Source organism: Chelonia mydas, chromosome 15, assembly GCF_015237465.2.
Source record: "Chelonia mydas isolate rCheMyd1 chromosome 15, rCheMyd1.pri.v2, whole genome shotgun sequence".
Taxonomy (NCBI): Eukaryota; Metazoa; Chordata; order Testudines; family Cheloniidae; genus Chelonia; species Chelonia mydas.
The window spans coordinates 14,384,242-14,403,632 of NC_057856.1; the positions used below are offsets into that span (position 1 = coordinate 14,384,242).

At 40.9% G+C, this 19,391-nt stretch overlaps 1 protein-coding gene across 4 annotated transcripts in view; it reads right to left on the reverse strand.

Annotated features, from left to right (window-relative positions):
- Positions 1 to 374: 374 nt before the first annotated feature.
- DGCR2 (DiGeorge syndrome critical region gene 2) overlaps positions 375 to 19,391 on the reverse strand; it is a 67,251-nt gene continuing 48,234 nt past the window's right edge. For all 4 annotated transcript variants that reach the window (XM_037878496.2, XM_037878494.2, XM_037878495.2 and 1 more), the window contains 5 exons: positions 18,960 to 19,136; positions 17,458 to 17,661; positions 8,595 to 8,747; positions 6,839 to 7,075; positions 375 to 5,112 (listed from right to left, as the gene is read on the reverse strand). In XM_037878496.2, coding sequence (XP_037734424.1) covers positions 4,871 to 5,112; positions 6,839 to 7,075; positions 8,595 to 8,747; positions 17,458 to 17,661; positions 18,960 to 19,136 — 1,013 coding nt within the window. In that variant the 3' untranslated portion in view covers positions 375 to 4,870. The remainder of the gene's footprint in view (positions 5,113 to 6,838; positions 7,076 to 8,594; positions 8,748 to 17,457; positions 17,662 to 18,959; positions 19,137 to 19,391) is intronic.

Genomic DNA, 19,391 nt, shown 5'->3' on the forward strand with positions numbered 1-19,391 from the left:
TGTGGGTAAGTAACCGTGGCAGGATCAGGCATGTAACTGATTCAGTGACTTGCTTTAACCCACAGACTGTAATGGAACAGTGTTTTATCAAGCCAGGTCAGCAACAATGGGCGGGGCTTTTGCCTCAATTGGGTTAGTTGAGGGACAGAAACGAGGTCCTTTTGCCAAAGAAATGGTATCAATGGAATTTACTGTGATCGTTAACAGTATATCAATACTTATTGAAGGGGACCTCTAGGGAGCTACACGTCATGTGTAAGTTAAGCATGTGCACAAGACTTTGCAAGATCTGAGTTTAAGACTGATTTGACCAGCGGATCCTCTACTGTTCAGAACAGAGCTGATTCAAACACCACCATAACATTAACAGCCCCTTTCTCTTACAGAACACCTTTTATTTGGCATTTGGATGAAATGTCTCTCACAGCATCTTGAGAAAAAAAAATTTAGTGCCAACCCCAAAGAAGAAAAGAAAACATAAAAACAAAAGGTCACATGGACAGAATTATTACAGTATCAAATTTCATTTCTACATGGTATTTCATGGAATATCAAAATCTTTTATACACTGCCACGGTTACATTCAGTCACAAATCAACTACACAGGAAGAGTCTGCAAATGCAGCCTTGGCTGAAAGTATTTGTCAAGAGAAGGTAAAAAGCTGGGTCTCATTCTCTCTCTCTCTCTCTCTCGCAGTCTCCCAGGCATACAAAAGTCTGGCATTCAGATTACAATACAGCATGGTGATGAAAGTGCAGCATGTCTCTTCTAGAACCACCTCCAACACATTCTGCTCTGCAAGGTGCACAATACTGCGGGGGAGGAAATCTTACATTGTACCTCAGCAGCTGGTTAATCCAGAATATTGGTAAGGGAAGCAGATCTTTGTTGTTGAATTCATCGATCCAATATTTTATCCAGAGTGGAATCAATGTCAGAATCCAAATGCATGGGGCTGCTACTGATTCACCTTCACTATCTTCGCAAGCTGTAATTTAAGGGTCTAGCCTCCAATCATGCATAAGGGCTTTAGAGAGAAATTTTATATAAAACAAAAAAAGTTGGATAACTTTTTTCCTCCCCTCCACCTACTTAATGGGAAAGCAGATTTTCCAGAGGAAAGACAAGCTATGCTTTGTACAGAAAAAATTAGTGCTTTGAAACGGAGATCCACCACCAAAGGGAAGAACTCAGTGTGCGTGCAGAAATTCATCTATTTAATAAAAACCCCCCTTACAGCTTTGGGTGGGGAAGGAGAGCAGTTTAAAGTTCATGAAGCAGATTTTTCCAGATGAAGACTGACAAAGTTCAAGAGTGCCACACTGCAATCCTTACGCAGGAAAGCTCCCCTGGAACCGGGACTTCAACGAGAAGACTGGCCCTTGCTCAGGAACATGATTAGGCCTTCAGAAATAATGTTCAGTTCGTTTCACACTTCTGTTCCATCATGAGAGGACAAAAGTCTAATTTTGAACCTCAAACTAGTCCAAGACTGAACATTATGCAAACAAACTAACAACTCTTGCCACACCTGCGTGGCCATAGTTTTAACTGCTGGTATAGAATTAAAACCACTGAGCTTTCTGAAATCAGAATCTGCTATTAACCCACCCAGTAGAACACTCAACGCTGCAGTGAGAATACGTGTGCATGCAGAGTTGATAACGTTGATACAAGTGGATAACTAAACAGTTCTTGGAGGAACAGCAAAAACCTTAACAATATGGCACCACATTTTGTTGTGGGGGAGGGAGATCTGAGGCAGAGTATTTTGTACGAAGCCAAAATGGAGCACGTTAGCCAGCCCTAAATGGGACAGTCTTGGAACCTTGCAAAACTAACTGCAATGAACAATATTCCAACTGGAAGGAAGTGCACATTTTTCACTCACTTGCACTGCCAGGAATGACGAAGTAACAGGAATCTTTTCAACCCGCTCCCTCATGCTTGGAGAAAGGTTAACGATACACCACTATTATTTAACAACAGCAACCAGAAGAGCATGGTGATAAGGAACCAATGCATAACATAAATGTGAATTCCAAAGAAATCATCAATTCATTGACATTAAGAGGAAGGGTTTCCTAGGCTGAGCACCAGTGTCTTTTGAATGGGTGTTCATAACAGGAGCTTCACAGCAGCCATCTTTCCACCGGCTGGGAAGTTCTGATAAGGAGTCAACTGCTTTCATAGAAACTAACTCTTCCCCAGTTGGTCCTGAAGTCTTGGAAGAAATGACATTTTCAGCGACAAAGGATCTTTCTTCAAGATGGAGTATTATATATGCAAAATGCTACAGTGATATAGTAAAAGGGAAATATGACCATTTTATTGCCAAATTAGATGCTCATGGAGAGGTAAACAAGATCTGTACTGAGTGAGCTGCTCTGTCCATGGCAGAGTTTTCCCATTTACTGTTAATCTTAACAAAAAAAGGGAAAAGCTGTAGCCTTTACTCCACCACTGAAGTGGGAATAGATCAGAAGCTATGAAAAATATTACACTCAGACAGCTGCAGAAAAAAAGTCTGTATTTGGAATAATTACAACCATGAGCCATCACGAAATTGAGTTGCAACAAAGCTTATTTTCATATAAATTTACCACTGAGAAACACGTGAAAGTAAAAACTGACTGAGGTCAGATTCACGCAGTCTTGTGAGACATGTGAGGTAAGGTATCTGTTCACCTCAGCCAGGAAACGATTAGAAGAGACAAAAACAAGCCTAAAGGCCTTTCATTATTGCGCTAGGAAGCGATACAGAATGAATATTCTACCTGGCTTTAAAGGAACGATAAGAAAAGTTTGCCGTTGGCCAGTGCGAGCAAAATCCTTTCTGGAACAGTCTGGAGTAGAGACTTTGTATCCTAGCCACCTGAACTATGATACTCTGTCCTATCACATAGTGTTGCCAGCTTTATAGAAGCATTAACTTTGTAGCCTGGGAGACAAATTCATATCCCAGAGCTTAGCTTCACCTAGTTTGATGCAGCACAAAGGGTACCATCTACAGCATCTATTTATTAATCGCCACCCAGAAACACGCACACACACTCGTACATATAAAACTAAAGAAAAATCAGTACGTACATACAATGTATAAAACGTATGAATGTGCTCCAAAAGTGCACAAAACCCGCTTTATTTTCATACTTCAGAAATGCTTGATATAGTCATAAGCTGTATGCATGGCTCTGACTTCTGCTATACCCTCCATGTTACTGGACCAGGACTCTAATTCAGAGGAGGAACTGGCAATGAATCCACTGGGTGGAGAACTGTGCCACTCATTTTAAAACAGATTACAAGTTAGACAGTGAATGGTAACAGGCCATGTTTACAAGATTCCCCAAGTGGAGCGGCTTTTCTAACCGTGTTTCCTAATGCACTCACACCTGCATTAGCAGCGCACGTGAGAGCTGTTTTATACACTCCAAGGGGTTTAAGATGGTTAGCAAGTGCCTGAATTTCGAGACACACTAAATACAAACTGGGTGATGAAAATCAGGGTTTTTGTGTGAACAGGTTGAACTATCAAGCCACTCCAAGTATAGTAGCGCAAATAGCAAGATCCCAAATAGAAAGTAGCAGCATTTACAATGGGGGGAGGGGGAGAAGTCAGTGGGAAAGCACATTGTTGAGTTAGATCCTATTAATCAATCCTGTACGATTTCTCTGTAACTACCAAAATTAACCAAAACAGCACAATACCATTCCCATGCAGTGCTTTCTTCCTGTCCCTCTAGGCTTGCTACCTTTCATAAGGCAACAGGACAACACTCGAGAAGTGTTCAGTACAAATTCCTTACATGACTAACTTGATCTGCTCTGATTATGGGGGCTGCTACAGTAAATCAGGGAGAATCAGATGCAAGAAAGATGGGGTAGAAGAGAAAGGAAATCCCGTGTACATTAAAATCCCACTTCATTTTGAGAACACAAACTAAAAAGTATTCAGTATTCATAAAATCCAAGCCAACAGAATCCATCTTTGCCTAACCTGAAAGTTAAGTTTAGTGGGTGATTGACAAGAGCCTCATTTTGTAGTACACAAGTTAGTTTTGCTAATTCAAATGAAGCTAGATTTAAAAGAAAGGGATGATTTAAACATTTAACACAACGGAACAAATCTCAAATGACTGAAGTATCAGTTAGGGAGTTAATCCCTTCCCCAAAGCACTACCTAACATATACTGTGCCTCTAGTAAAGAGATGCCAGTATTATAGACACATCCTTGTTTATGAATCAGAAGTTTACCTCTCAGTACAAGATTTGCAGCTACAGATAAATAAATACGTTGTAACTGCAAATCCCACGTTTTTTTCGCTCAGTACCCATTTCCATAAAAAGCAGACGAAATCAAACGTTATGCAGATCCTTTTCATCCTCCAGTTTTTCATGAGTGTAGCACTGAGCAAAGAGACAACAGATTATAAAGTGACTGCCCCTTCTCCTCTTTTCTTGTCAGTGTCCACTTCCTGGATCCCACGGTATTCAAATTCAAACAAGCTTTTTTCTGATGTCGATTTTTTTCATTTCCGCTCCGTGATTAAAAAAAGACAAAAAAGCTACCCACGCTTTTTCCTCTTTAGAAGAAGTCAAAGAAAATTCTCTGCATCTTCTTTCCCATAGCCAGTGGAAAAAAGTACAGGTTCCACAATCCATATTTACAGGACAAACCAATTTGTGAATGAATGACAGCCAAAAACAAGAGGCACAGTCCTATACTAGAACATTAAAAGCAGGGTGCTCAAAATCGAAGTGGACCTTCCTTCTGAAGTTCACCCCATGGAGTAGTGTTTGCCCGTTCAGCTGTGTGCAAAACAGTTGCTCGTATTATTTCTGCCAGCAGTAAGCATTTTATTCCTTTATACAATGGTATTAAGAGAACAGTGACTCTGGCGGCTTCCTGCAAGAGTTTCTGCCGGTGTGTTTTCACTGAGGGGCTTGTCGGGAGGTACAAGGAAGGTGCTACTATCTGCAGAGTCTTCCAGTCCCACTGAAGAAGGGCCAACTGAGGGAGGATGAGATTCTTCTGTAAGCTGTGGTGATAAATCACTGTTTCCTAGTGATGGTTGACTGCTCTGCACTGTCTGGGAAAGAACACCATCTGCAAGGGAGAAAGGCAAGAAGCATCAGAAAGCTCTGGTCTGTCAGTGTGCACTCTGGATGGTTATTCTATGAAGTTGCATTTAAGTTTGTTTGATTGTCATATGAGATGCTCCTCACACCTAGCCCCAGAAAGGCCAAACAAGTAACTGGCACACATTGTAGGGGTTAAATCTAGCTAGTCGGTCCAAATAGACAATATTTGGTATAAGCAATAACATGACCGGATTAGTCAATACATATACTTTAGGTGTGCAGCACTTCAGGAACGAGCACTTCTTAAAAAAAAAGAATACGGGATCAGTTGCTTAAGCCGCTTTAGAAATATAAATACCATTACTTTATTACTAACATACCATGCTATTAAAAATGAGAACATTTCAGTCTAATTTACTCTGCTAATTTTTGCTAGTCATCCAAGGACATTTGAAACAGAAAAGTCAGTTTCATGTTTCTAGTCAGTTTTACTTGCAACTTCTCAAGCACCAAAAGTGCTGTAATGCTTTGGTTAGGAATTATTAGTATAAATTTAAACATTTCTCTCTAACAGCTTTCACTGAAATTATTTTTGTTTTGAAGTTTCATAAAAACTTTGACAGATTTAGGTTTTGCAGAAACTAACAATTTGAGGTCCGTATCTCAAAGTATGAACCCTGAACTCCACCTTGCTCTTCCTTGATGCCAAATACTGGCTTTTATAACTTCAATGGCTCAGAAGTCAGGGTACAGAGACTGTTGCTGCATTTGAGTCTCCCCTATTTAGATAGTTTTGTTTGGATGTGTTCCTCATTTGTCTCTCATTAACATACGCACACTTCAAAAATTCCAGGATAGCAAGAGTACACTCAAAAGTGATGGTAACTGCATGTACATGTACAGCTCTCAGAGCATATTACTGATTTACATTTTAGTTACCTTTATAAAAATTCAACACCAAAACAAAATAAAAAACATTTCTCAAAAAACTTATAATATATTGAAGACTCTTCTCCATTTTTTTTTAAACTTCGAAATACTCTAAGGTGTCCATCATCAAGAGTACTGAAGCGTTAGTGACCTATGGTTTGTTTTATAAAAATTCATGCTTCATCTCAGCTTAGGATGTAATACAACAATTAAATGTCAACTTTTAATTGACCATCTACAACAACTAAAGGACTAAACCTTCAAGTAAACAAAAAACACAACCTTCATCAGGCAAAGGCCTGTAATGAATAGGTGAGCTGTGCACAGAAGGTGTGCTCTGTAAGGCATAGAGGAAACAAATTCCATCATCAAGAACCCTCCCATTGTGATTGCTCTGCCAGCATACACCAAATTTACCTATCAAGAGATTGTTCACTCTCCTGCCTCCAGCTGCTGTAGGTTAGGTTTCCTCCATCATATTTAAGTCATAAAAAACTTTGAAGAGGTGAAGTCTAAGAGCTAAAAACAAGTTTGCAGCACTCATACAAATACTGATTTAGAGGCCCAGAGAATTTTAGTATTAAGAAGAGTAAAAATTATTATAGAGCAAGACTTGTATTAAAACATTTGCCACAAAAAGTGAAAGATTAGATTCTGAAATATACCATTGCTCTTCTATCATAGAATCCCTAAAATAGCTGTATGGTCCAGTTTAGTTTAGATTATCTTCCCTCTACGCAGAACAAAAAAGGACTGGAGTGTTCCTTGTAAAGATATTTGTTACCAAGCTCGTAAAATTATCAAAACTCCTGACCACATACCTGGAGTAGAACAAAGGATACTGTCTGGATTGATGGAAGCCTCATACGGAGGAGGCGGGTCATCAGGATGCTGAATATCAGGATATTTGTAAGCTGTATAGGGTGGTGGGGGGTCATGGAAATGAAAGGCCCCACCTTCCCCATCATCTGAAAGATGCAGCGGAGTAAGGCCTGTTCCGAAACCATCTGGACCATAATCAAAACCAGGCATCCTGCGGCCCAGGTTAAAATGGTGCACTGTTTAAACGAATAAAGTATGAGAAAATGTGTGGCTTTATCCCATTTCCTTTCCCTCCAGACTAAGGCCCACCTCTGCGCCTTCTTCCATTCTGCCCCTTATTCACAGAATCTCTCCCAAAACCTACATAATGAAGCCATACTTTTGCCTCATTCAAATTCACCCTAAAAACCATACTGCTAGTGCCAGGCCTAGATGGCAGCCATCCAGAAGCATATATAAATCTTAGCAAATCACCACGAAACATCTATCCTTTCTCTCTCCCCCCTCCCCCCACCCACTCGTTTGTCCTCATCCTCACCCACGTCATATCTAAATTCTAGCCTTTAAAGCTCTTTAAGGTAGGGATCTATTTGTCTATTTGTTCTACAAGGTGCCCAAGCACACCTTTGGGCATGGTACAAATGTTACCACCGTTAATATTCCCTCAACGAATGGACAAAGAGAAGAATGTTGGAACACTTGATCAGGGTACCATGTCAAATGACGACTTTAGTATACTTGCTCACGTGATAATCAGGCACATTAACTAATGTTCCTACCCAGAAGCCTCCCAATCAGAGAATGAGAAACAAGACTGGTGTCAGTACAAGATCTTTAGAAAGATCAGGCGTGCCCCACAGAATTAATTTTTTTTCAAATCATGACAATTAGAGCCAGTATGCAGAAGTGTTCAGACACAGCCATTCAGCAGGTCAGCTCAGAGCCAGACTCCCATTTCCACTTGCTCTCTTTACATGGTAGAGACTTATAATTCTATTACTAAGGGCTTGTCTACACAGGGAATTCATGGGGAAGTTATGTGCAATAGCTAAGCTGTGAATGTAAGGCGCAAAAGCTATTCCACACTATCATCCCATGTGGATACTCGGATTCCACACTAAAACAGCCTGTGTGCAGCTTAGGTTAATCCACTTTGGAAGCATGCTTATATAACTGAGCTAAAACTGCAATGTGGGTGAGGCAATACCCAACTTCTGTGGGTGAGAGCCAAGCTTACACGGAGCTGCTCTTCCGCTGGGAAGTGTACTCAGTGTCACAGCTAAATACAAGGTGGAACAGATTGTTTAGTATAAGTAGTTAACACACAAGGAACCACTCCAGGTGAAGGGGACAGCTATAATCAGCGTCTCTATTCTATCCATGATTTTTAGTACCTGGCAAAGTTATGAATTTAAGCTCCCAGGCTTGTCCATTGATGAGTGAACGGGGGAGGATCCCAGTGCCCAGGCTCCAGCCTGAGCGCCTACACTCATTTTACGGCCCTGAAGCTTGAGTCCCACAAGCCCACATCAGCTGACACAAGCCACCTGTGGGCGTTTAATTGCAGTGCAGACATACCCTTTGAGTACATTTCCCAGACCTGAAGGGCTCTGTGTTAGCTCGAAAGCGGGTCTCTCTCACCAACAGAAGCATGTCCAATAAAAGATATTACCTCTCCCACATCTGTCACTCTAATATCTTGGGACAACACAGCTACAACACAACTGGCTAAACCTGCAGTTACAGAATACTTACAATTTACTCCAATCAAAGACTCAATGCGCTCTCTGCGTCTCTGGCGCAGCCGGTGGACCATGAAGAGCAGCAGAGATAAGATAAGAAAGGAGGAGATGCAGCTTACTATCAGCCGCATTCCACTTGCCATCGAGTCAAATAAACTGTTGCCATCTGTTAGGTGAATTAAATTAAAAACAAAACACAAAAAAAAACCATTACTACTTTGAACAAAAGTTATTTTTCTTGACGTTTTCTTTCAATACTGGGGAAGTATGAACCTAGAGTGAAGATTAATAACTAGGTTTTAAATTCATCTATATCTCATACATGCAGAAAATTGTATATTAAAAAGTTATTAGGAAATCCATCCTTTGTAACAAATCTGGATTCCCTTAACATTTGTTATCCGGCACAGTGGAACCAAGTGCTTAAGACTACAGATGAAAGTCTTGCATGACATGGAAAGTTAAAGAGCATTTCAGATACTCATCTTTGTTTGCACCAGAAAAAGTCAATCGATCTGTGCTCCAAGAGCGTAGAGGTCAGTCTTAGGGTTAAGGCAAAGACCTGGGAATTAGGAAATCTGGGTTCTATTCCCAGCTCTACCAGAGCCTTCATGTCTGATCTTAGACAAGTCACAACTTTTTTGAATTTCAATTTATCCATCTGTATGAATGGGAATGTTTTACATATCACCTAGGGGTGATAGTCATCATCAAACTCTGCATTTAGATACTGGTAATGCTTTTCATGTGTAGCTATTCGCGTAGCTGAAGTTGCTTATCTTAGGTCGACCCCCCCACCCCAGTGTAAACCAGGGCCAAGAGACAGGACTGTCTGCACTGGATGAAGAGGACACAACTGTATATTACCTGCATATTGCTGTTAAATAAAAGCAGTGATTACACTGATCTCTGCAAACTTCTGTGCATGAGCTGTTGGAAGGGTTGAAACTTTATCCTAAGTATTTTGCTTCTCAAATGAACTTTGCTACAAATCTCCAGCACTTATGCCATGCCCCAAGTTATTTTATAAAATGAGCCCAATTCTATAATTGACTTTGAAAACAAATCGTTTGATCCAAAGACTACTAGAACAGCCAGAGAACATGGGGACATAAGCCAGCGCGCTAAGGAATACCATTTGACGATTACTAACCGGGCACTGTCTTCAGTGCTGCTGGCTGTCCCTTGGAAGGGCTGCTCTTTTACACTCCCCAGCTTCTTATGTTGCATTTTATGGATCACTCACAACAGATTAATACATCCACATACAAAATATTCTGACTTGTGCTAAGATTCTATTAGAGATTTACCACAAGGAATTTTTGTAAAAGGTCTTTTACACTTTACTGTTTGATTCTAAGATCGAACTACTTAACTTTAAATACTAAAATTAACACAAAACACATTTCCTCTGCATACTGTACTCCTATTTGTATTCTGACTTGGTGCTACTATAGTAATAAAACTGCCAGATGAGGTTATAGCTGTGAAATATTTCAAATGGGTTTATTTTCAATGTGTGTTTATGAGGTTATGAATCCTACCTCTAGTGTTAATAAATTATAGAAACAAGCAGTGTGTACAATCGCACAGCTAACACACAATCAATCTTATTTTTAATTCTTAATAGAAGCCCACCCCGCACCACAGACTTTCATCGATACGTTCCCCCTCACACATTAACCAAATGTTTCCCACCCAGCTTTCCAACGACCTCTGCGAATATCCACAATCTCAAACTGGGCCCCAGTGACAATATCTGCCTCCCACTTCAGAACCTTATGCATCCCAAGCCACCATTCCCAGCTTGCACTGCTCTTTAGCTGCTGCCTGACGTTTGAAATATAGTAAAATTTACCTTCAAATAGTTTAAGTGCCGTTTTACAAAGAGAGAGAGTGTGAGTGAGTGAGTGCGTGCGTGCGTATTTCTGGAAAGGCAGTGGAAGTGGGGATGTAGGATGAGGCTCTTCCAAGTCTTTTCCTTCATTTTCTGTCAAATTCAGCAAGTGAGATGTATCCTTTAGAAAATCTTGTATTTTGATCAAATAGCTTTACCAACCCTCCTGACTCACCACTGTAACCCAGAACTATCTTGGTTCCCTAAGCTTAATCACAAGCAGCAACTAAGCAACCACCCAAATAATTATAAATCACATGCAGGGTTTGCAAATGACTTACATTTTCAGCATTTTAGCGAAATTTATCAACAATAAATCTGGATATAAAACCTACCTCACCTGCCATCTGATTTTCCTTTCTGCTATTCTCCTAGTTTTCTGTGTTTAACAATGTAAATGAAACAGCACTCTCTCTACTTTTGCTGTAAGAGAATAGCTTTAACAAGCTTCCTCAGCCTCCCTCTCCTATTTATCTTCCTCTCCAGCATCCCCTTCTTTAGCTCGTACTACCTCCTCCTAATGGCACACAACTAAAAGTTAAGTGGATTTATCATATTCTCATTTTCACTTTTAACCTCATTTGCTCAGTGTGAACACATGAACACAACAGTCTTCCTCTTTTCATTGGCAATTCTGAGTTTGTGGTCATCCCCAGCTCACCCCTGCCCACAGCACAATATATTGCCTGCTTCTGCTTCCATGTAGTCTCTTTACATCTATCACAGCTGGGGCAAGTCTCAGCCCATTTCTGGTCACAGCCCTCTTTCAAAGTGCTCCTTGTCATGGTCCTGAAAGGTCTGCCTAGAACTTCTGCCTGCCTGGCCTGGCAAGGGACTTGACCATAAACCAAATCCTAGATAAAAGGATACTTTTATAGAGGTACAGAACATAGGTCTCTAGTGTGACATTTTATTCCCAAATTGTATATTTCACCAAATGCTGGCAGCTGAGCGAACAGCTTCCCGGAATTGGAGACAGCGACAGTATCCTGTGACTATGCATCAATTTGCAGTCACTGCAGAGGCTTCTACACACTGAGCTCTCTAATTCATAGAAATATTAAAAGAAACAAAATACACTGAAAGATACGGGTGGATCTGTCTGAACAGATGTCACACAAATAAATTACTTTGTCACACCCACAGAGAGCAAATAGAATCACATACATACTTCCCCTCAGCTGTGGTATTGTAAATGCAAGGCACTAAAATAATTCTTCCTCAACAAGTCAAAATGGATCAAGTATCTTCTGAAGTGTTGTAGATGTGACTGCTCAGCAAATTCCTAGCACTGAAGCGTTCCCTCCCTTCCCAATTGCTTTAAAAAATAGTCTTGTGCACTATTACAGCTGTTGTTTACCCACTCGGACAGTAAGCGCTTATAATCTGCCAACTCAGCAGCAAGATGTATTTCCCCATGGTCCCTCTTTGGAGGACTACTAATCAACAGTAGGTAAATTAAACAGTTTTCTTTCTCCTGAGATGGGGGTTTTGGGAGGAGATCCAGAAATATTTGACAAAGACAAATCTGCACTGATTAAAGAAAGCAACTTACTAGTTTAGTCATCTAATATCTGTAAAACCCCAGAGGGAAAAATTGAAATGCTTCATGTGAAAATGTCAGTGTTTACCACCACCAGAGGAGACTTCACTATGAACTACATTTTACAGCTGCTTAATGAATCTCTTCCCCAATAATTAAGTTACTTAATAAAATAAAACTAGCTTCTGAGACAAGAATACAATGCTATTTTTAAGACAGCTTCAGTTTCACTAGAGAACGAAGGTCTTAAAACAGGGAATACAGAGAGGTAAAGTATACTCTTCAAAAATAGCATTCATGAAATAGTTAAAATCCACAGCATAAACAAGGATTAAAGAACCTTGCTGCAGTGTTATCTCAGGTCATCTCAATTCTGTCTGGTGGCTGATGCTGCATTAAAATAGTTTAAGATAAGAATTTGGTACTAGGGTACAGGCAAATCTTACCACTGCCGATAATAGTGGGAGGAAAGCCGTCATTCCCCCCCACCCCTTCCTAGTGCAAGTTTAAGCTTAACTTTCATACTGCATGTGACGGATAAAGCAGAAAGAAGCTAGCAGCTTTTAATCATGAACATGACTTACAGATCAGTCTTATGATAAGCATGGCTTCCGGACAGATTTGCAGCTGATAAGCACTTGCTTGGTTTCTATTGCCACACACTCAATAGAAAGGTTTGGGGGTATTTGGGATTTTTCCCCTTTGGGAGGGAGGGGAGTGGGGGGGGGGGGGGGGGGGGGGAGAGAAGAATCTCCACGCATTCTGTACTGTAGAGTTTTCTGAAACACGACCACATCTTTTGTAACCTGAAATATAATTAGGTTATTTTATTATGCAGAAAAATGCCAATCTTAAAAACAAATAAATTGTTTTTTTGAATAAGCCCCTTTTAAAGGGACACCAAGACTTAAATTCACATCCCAACTTACAAGTAATACAGTGCAGAATGAACTTCGATTTGTACGGCCCAAGAACAAAAAAACCCAGCTTTCAAATACCTGTTCAACTGATCAGTAATCACTCAATACACATGCAACATACTGAAGCTCTTCTGCACAATTTATAACTACTTCTTGCATTATACCTGCATATAAGTAGCCAGTACTTGGAATACAAAGCCATAAACTTCCAATAACTCCCTTGAGAAAACAGAATCAATAGATGCTTAAACAAATGCAAGCAAGAAAGCTTAGATCAATTTCTCCTGGACCATCCTGTAAAATCATAACTCACAGTACACAGTATTTATACCAACACAAAGTCTGCTGTAGCTTAATACCAAGTGAACAGTAGTCCTTCCTCCCCCTAAGCAAAAAAACCCCAAAACATTCTGGTATGAGTGCTCTAGGGCAAAGGTTTCTCTTGTGCCAGTTAGGTAATGTAGCAGAGAAGATTAATCCCTACCCCACTGAAGTTTATCAGTGAGAGAAAGGCACCTGCTTCCGAACAATTTTAGAGGAGCAGGTCCCAGGTACCCTGGGTATATATTTCCTGTCTCATGCTTTTAGATGGCCAAAGCCCCTTAAAATAATTGAGGCATAAGGAATTGGCCAAGCTGGGTTAAACTTTGTAGCTCCACAGAGACTGCACCTTCTCATTTTGGCTGTAACCCTGGTTATAGAGAGTTGTGGATCTTAGCCAATCTGTACACCCATTTGCATAGTAGTCAATGCATGAGAGGCCATGGGCACTGAAGCTTCAGTTAGACACTGTGCAAAAGTGCAATACCAGTCTGAAATCAGGAAGAAACTTATAGAAAATCTTTCTAAATGACTTTAAAATAAACCTACATTGTCAGTCTGCCAAGTCTTTGAGAACTCCAAATACTCTCAGTTACCTAGAGAACTATTCCACCTAACGAAGACGAAACAAGTGGGGAATCTGACCTGACAAGCACCTTACATAGCAGGGGATATCAAATTGCACAGAGTTCTTTCTCTCCACTTGCTGGTTTGAATGAAGTATATCCAAATGATTGGGCTAGTACAGAAGAATGAAAATAGTGAGGACATTTGCTTTTTTAAATAACAATCTAATAAAATCAGATTATTTTCACCAAATTCTGTTCCGTGACAAACAGCGCCATCTACTGGCTAGCACACACTAAAAAACAAATGAGTACTAGTCCACTTCAAAGCTGTCCTTCTGTTTGAATTTTGACAAAACAGTAGCCTCAAGCTATTCTCAACGAAAACCAGGGGAACTTTGAAGAGTGAACAGGTTTGTTAAAAAAACTCAGATGGTCTTTACTTAAGATTACTGAAAAACACAAAACCAAGCTCAAAAGCTTCTGTTTGCTGTCTGAACCAAGGTATACTGGAATTGCCATACCAGATCATACTCGTGGTCTGTCTGGTCCAACGTTCAAGGTCTAGAAGTGGCTAGTATTTAGATGCTTCAGAGGAAAGTGCAAGAATTTCTGTAATGGACAATTATGAAAACCTGCCCATAGGAGAAGGTTTTTTTTTTTTTCCTAATCTGCAGCAGCTGCTGGCCTGCGTGAAGGAAGAGTTTCTCTCTTTATAGTTTAGCAATTCCCTTTTATCCACTAGATGATGACATGCTCAGAGTTCTGGGCTGGAGATTATTCTTCTTTATAGAACCCCTGCTGATTACCCCATCTAGATCAGTAGCTCAACCTTTCCAGACTACTGTACCCCTTTCAGGAGTCTGATTTGTCTTGAGTATCTCAAGTTTCACCTCACTTAAAAGTTATTTGCTTACAAAATCAGACATAAAAATACAAGTGTCATAACACAGTATTACAAAAAATTGCTTACTTTCCTCATTTTTAGCGCATTATAAAATAAATCAATTGGAATATTAATATTGAACTTACATTTTAGCATATAGAACAGTATAAACAAGTCATTGTCCGTATGAAATTTTAGTTTGTACTGACTTTGCTAGGGCTTTTTACGTAGCCTGTTGTAAAACTAGGCAAATATCTAAATGAGCTGACGTACGTACCCCGGGCAGAGAACCACTGATCTAGATTTCTCATTTCAGTACTGAGTGAATTGGTTGAAAATTTAGAATTCACTGGTTTATAACTCTCAGAATCCTTGCAACACTGATGGCAAAGGGCCCTTCCATTGCTAGGTATTCTAGGTCACCTATTTCTGCTTCTAAGCTTCTTGCATTGGTATACAGGCACATACAGGTTTATTTATCAGGTTTAAATTTACCTCATAGCACACATCATGGGTATTTTGCCCCTGAACTGTATCACTCATTTCAACCTGTCCCTTCTCCATTTCAGTAGTAATTTCTGTCCTATTGTCCACTACCATATACAGATACTCCTTTATGTTTATATGGAGTTCTCGGTGTTCCTTACATTCTTAGTAGATATTACTGGGACCTGAATGCTCCTCAGACCCTGTGGGTCAGTTCCCTATCTTCCAGTTTAAAAACATCTAACACTTGCCAATTTTCTGTGCTGTTTTCACTTTGATTCAGGGGGAACACATCCCCCATTGTTAGCTTTCCTCTACCCCAAAAGTTCATCAGTGCCGTATAAACAAACCCTCTTTACATCACTTAACACTGAGATCTTGAATTTCCTCATCTAGCTGGTCCTGTGCAGGGAATCAAAAGCATTTGAACCTACAGACTTTCCTAATCTGAATTAAGGTGCTAGGACTTCTCTTCTATCCCCCCAAGTCAATGGTAGTAATATGTACCATGATAGGCCCCTGCCCACCACTCACTAGAACTTTGTCTACATGTTTTGAGAGACTGACCACATATACATATGGCAGGCAAGGCACCAAATGATTTTCATTGTCACCACCTTCCTGGGTATAAATATTTCTAATATCAAGGACTTTCCACCATATGGTAAGAATGACACACACCACTAACACCCCTTTCTATCCAGGAACACCAACCACCACCAAAAAGCCCTTGAAACAAATCAACTTAAGAACAAAAACAACAGAAGATTATACACCCAGGCACCAGAGAAAAAGCACCATAACATTAACTATAACAACTCTGAACCGTCGTGTTATCCATCTGTGTATCCAATCCCTTTTTTGAAGCTTGCTATGTTTTTACCCTCAGTGACATCCTGGAGCAACGAGTTCCACAGCTAATTATATGTTGTGTCAAAACCTTACAAGTTTTGAAGCTGCTGCCTTTCGATATCACTGAATATCCCCAAACTCTGGAGAGCTGATGAAAATAGAAAGAAAAGGCCCCCTATGAACTCATCTCCAGACTGAAATAATTGTCTCTACTGAGCTCCTTGTCTCTCTAATACCCTGGAACCAACACAGCTACAACCCTGCAAATGCACTGAGCATGAACATTCACAGTTACAAATACAATTAAGATACATTAAAATACACTCTGGGGATTAGGCACAGCAGTGAATATAAAGAACAGGCTCAAAACTGCATGAATGTTTTGCCCTCATTTATCCACAGAGAGCCAGCAGATACCGCCCGACACTCGGGAGGGAGGGAGCGAGCAGACAGACGGGCCCCTACTCAGTACCACCAGCAGCAGGCTTTTAGACGCTGTTGGACAGTCTAAGTTTTTGGGTTACACCTCCAGACTGAAGCTATTCCTGTGGGGTAGAGTGGGGAGAAAGAAGGGCACTCTGTATCAGCAATGTCAGAGCAGATCATCAGAGGCACCTGGAAAGAGGAGGGGAGCACTGTGTACCACAAGTTTAATAAAAGGCTACTTTCTACCAATACAGATTCAGCTGCTTTTATTAATCCATTCCTGGCAAGATCACCTTAACATTAATGCTTCTGTCAAGGAAATACCAACCACCACCAAGATGAAGAGACATATCTTGGTTCTCCTCAGTTTTCTGCGTGCCACCCTCCCAAGGCCTCTGCAAGTCTCCTCATCCCTTCCTTCATGCCAGAGTCCCACGCTGTCACCCCTCATGCTAGGATCTGTGCTCTCCACCCATCTCCAGATGCCCCCCTCCCCACTTCAGGTCCCTGCTTCCAATCCTCCCAGCCCCCCTGCATTTCCTTGAGGGTTCCGGATTTGCTGCCCACCAGTCACCAAGTCCACCCCTTCCATATCCCTGCTTCCCCTGAAGATCCCCACCACTACCACTTCCCTACTTCCTCCCTCCACCACCTGTACTCCCCAGTCCACCCAACAAGTCAAGCTACTGCCTCTGACCTGTACCTGTACGTAGCAGGGGGCCACAGGAGACATTCCTCTGCCTACAGCACCAGGCAGAGTGGGAGCCTGCTTTTCCTGTAAGTCAGGCTTTTCCAGTGTTCCAAATTTGCACCAGAATAAGGAGATGTGCCCACTGATACCTAGAACCTTCCCTGGAATGTGGTAATTGATGGGAAATAATAGCATTCCAAAGTTATCATGTTACAGAGAAAGATGCCATCAAGTTGAGCGTTAGATCTCACTTCACTCAGCCGAAAACTTGCAGTTTAACACACTTACCTGGGTCTAAACATGTAAATTTGCAACACTCCTTTGGGTCTTTGCGATACTGCTGACAACCCTGGGGCCGTTCACACAGGGCTGCTACACACATCTCCGGTTCCCCATTGTGACAGGTACAGCTCAAACAGGGGTCATCCCCTTTTGGGGTGAAATAGTAGCCTTCATCAACAATGTTGTCTTTGATATCAACACAGGTCTGGCCTAGAACAGAACAGAAATGTGTATCAATACCTCACCAGAAGAAATCATATGTGCAGCTCTTCCTGCCAGAGTAACAGGCACCCAACTCAATCTGTTATGTAAAATTGCTTAAAAATAAGCAAAAACTGGAAATGAAAAGACAAGTACAAACTGGATTGTTTACATTAAAAGAACTGTGAAAAGCAATCCTCAAGGGTCATGGTAATGCCATGGGCTGGCGTGACAAAGCTGAAAGATTCTAGACATGCAAGGTTTTTTTATTTTTTTAATAAATGAAGTAATCAAAGTGTGTTTTATTTAGTCAGTATTAATAGGATGTAGCTGTCAATCTTTTAGACATTTCTTATCTGAGGGTCATTGAAAGAAACAGTAGGGCAAGTGGACTTCTGCTCCTGCCATCTCCTGGGACCACTGTTGGGCCTTTGACTTGGCCTGATTAAGACATCTTTCAGAAACAGTACAACAGAGAGAGGAAACCAGACAGTATTAGGACCACCAGCTCTGGCTAAATTCTGACCACCTAGGATGTAGGTGTTCAAATCCTGCTATCATTCCTTCCCTTACGTATTATTTTTCTTCCCCAACTTCTCTCTCTCTCCTCTTTCCTGTCTTTCTCTTCCTGCCTTCTGTCTATTAACAGTCTGCTTAGCTGGACAAGGCAACTCCAGCCATTGAAACACTGTGCTTAGAACTAGTGACCAGAAAGGCAAGCTAAAAACAATGCCTTAAAACAGTCAGATGTTAGAAGTTGGGCAGGTCTCAGGAGTAGCAGTCAAGACCATGTGCTGTGCCTGCAATTTCTCAGCAACAGCAGAAAGCACCAGAGACAGAAGTTATTTTTCTCCTTCCTTTCTGTTAGAGAGTTAATCTTACTTTGTTACAAAGGAAGCAGGATCAGACTTCAACAACAGCTCAAGATGATCTAACTTTTCTCCCAAAAAGGGCCACTGATACCATCCATCTTCAATGCCCTCTGAAAAGACTGAAACAGGGGTGTCCCTCTAAAAAGATGACTTTACACAGCTTGAGAGAGGGAATAAGGGTTGCTGTTAGAATGAAAGCCTTATTTCTTTACATTCAAATGCTTTCATCGCTTTTTCTACAACTGGCAACCAATGATGTTAATCCTCCACTTCAACAAGCAACTAATTCAGAGAACTTTTGCAGCTCTTTGAAATTCACTGATGCAGGACAAGAGGCACGAAGGACAAAACAGACGTCTACTCAGAGCTCTGCGTATTTATAAGTCATCTGCACTAACATTTTTATTTGATTATCTGCATTGTATTACAACTTACTCCTTTTGCAGAGGAACGAAGACTTCTCATAGCAGTTTTCAGCGTACCAGCTGTGTAAACCGTGGTGCCGAAGGGTGGGTAAATGGAAACACTGAAGCTGGGCACAAAGAACATTTTCATTTTCAGACATAGCCGTACCAAAGATAGGATCCGGAGGCAAGAATACTTCTGAGGAACCTAGGGTGAGAATTTATTATTGGTGTGAGCAGCCTGCAGGTTTAGGAAGCTTTAGACACTCTAGAGAGCTTTTCATTTACTCCATGCACAGCCAACTTCTAGTACAAGGCAACTATCCTTTAATTTTAGCACAGCCAACTTCTAGTACAAGGCAACTATCCTTTAATTTTAGCACTGCTCCTTGAGGTGGAAGGGAGTTGGGAGGAACAGGAAGACAAAACTGCTGTATCCCAAGATAAAACGTGTTTGTGAAGA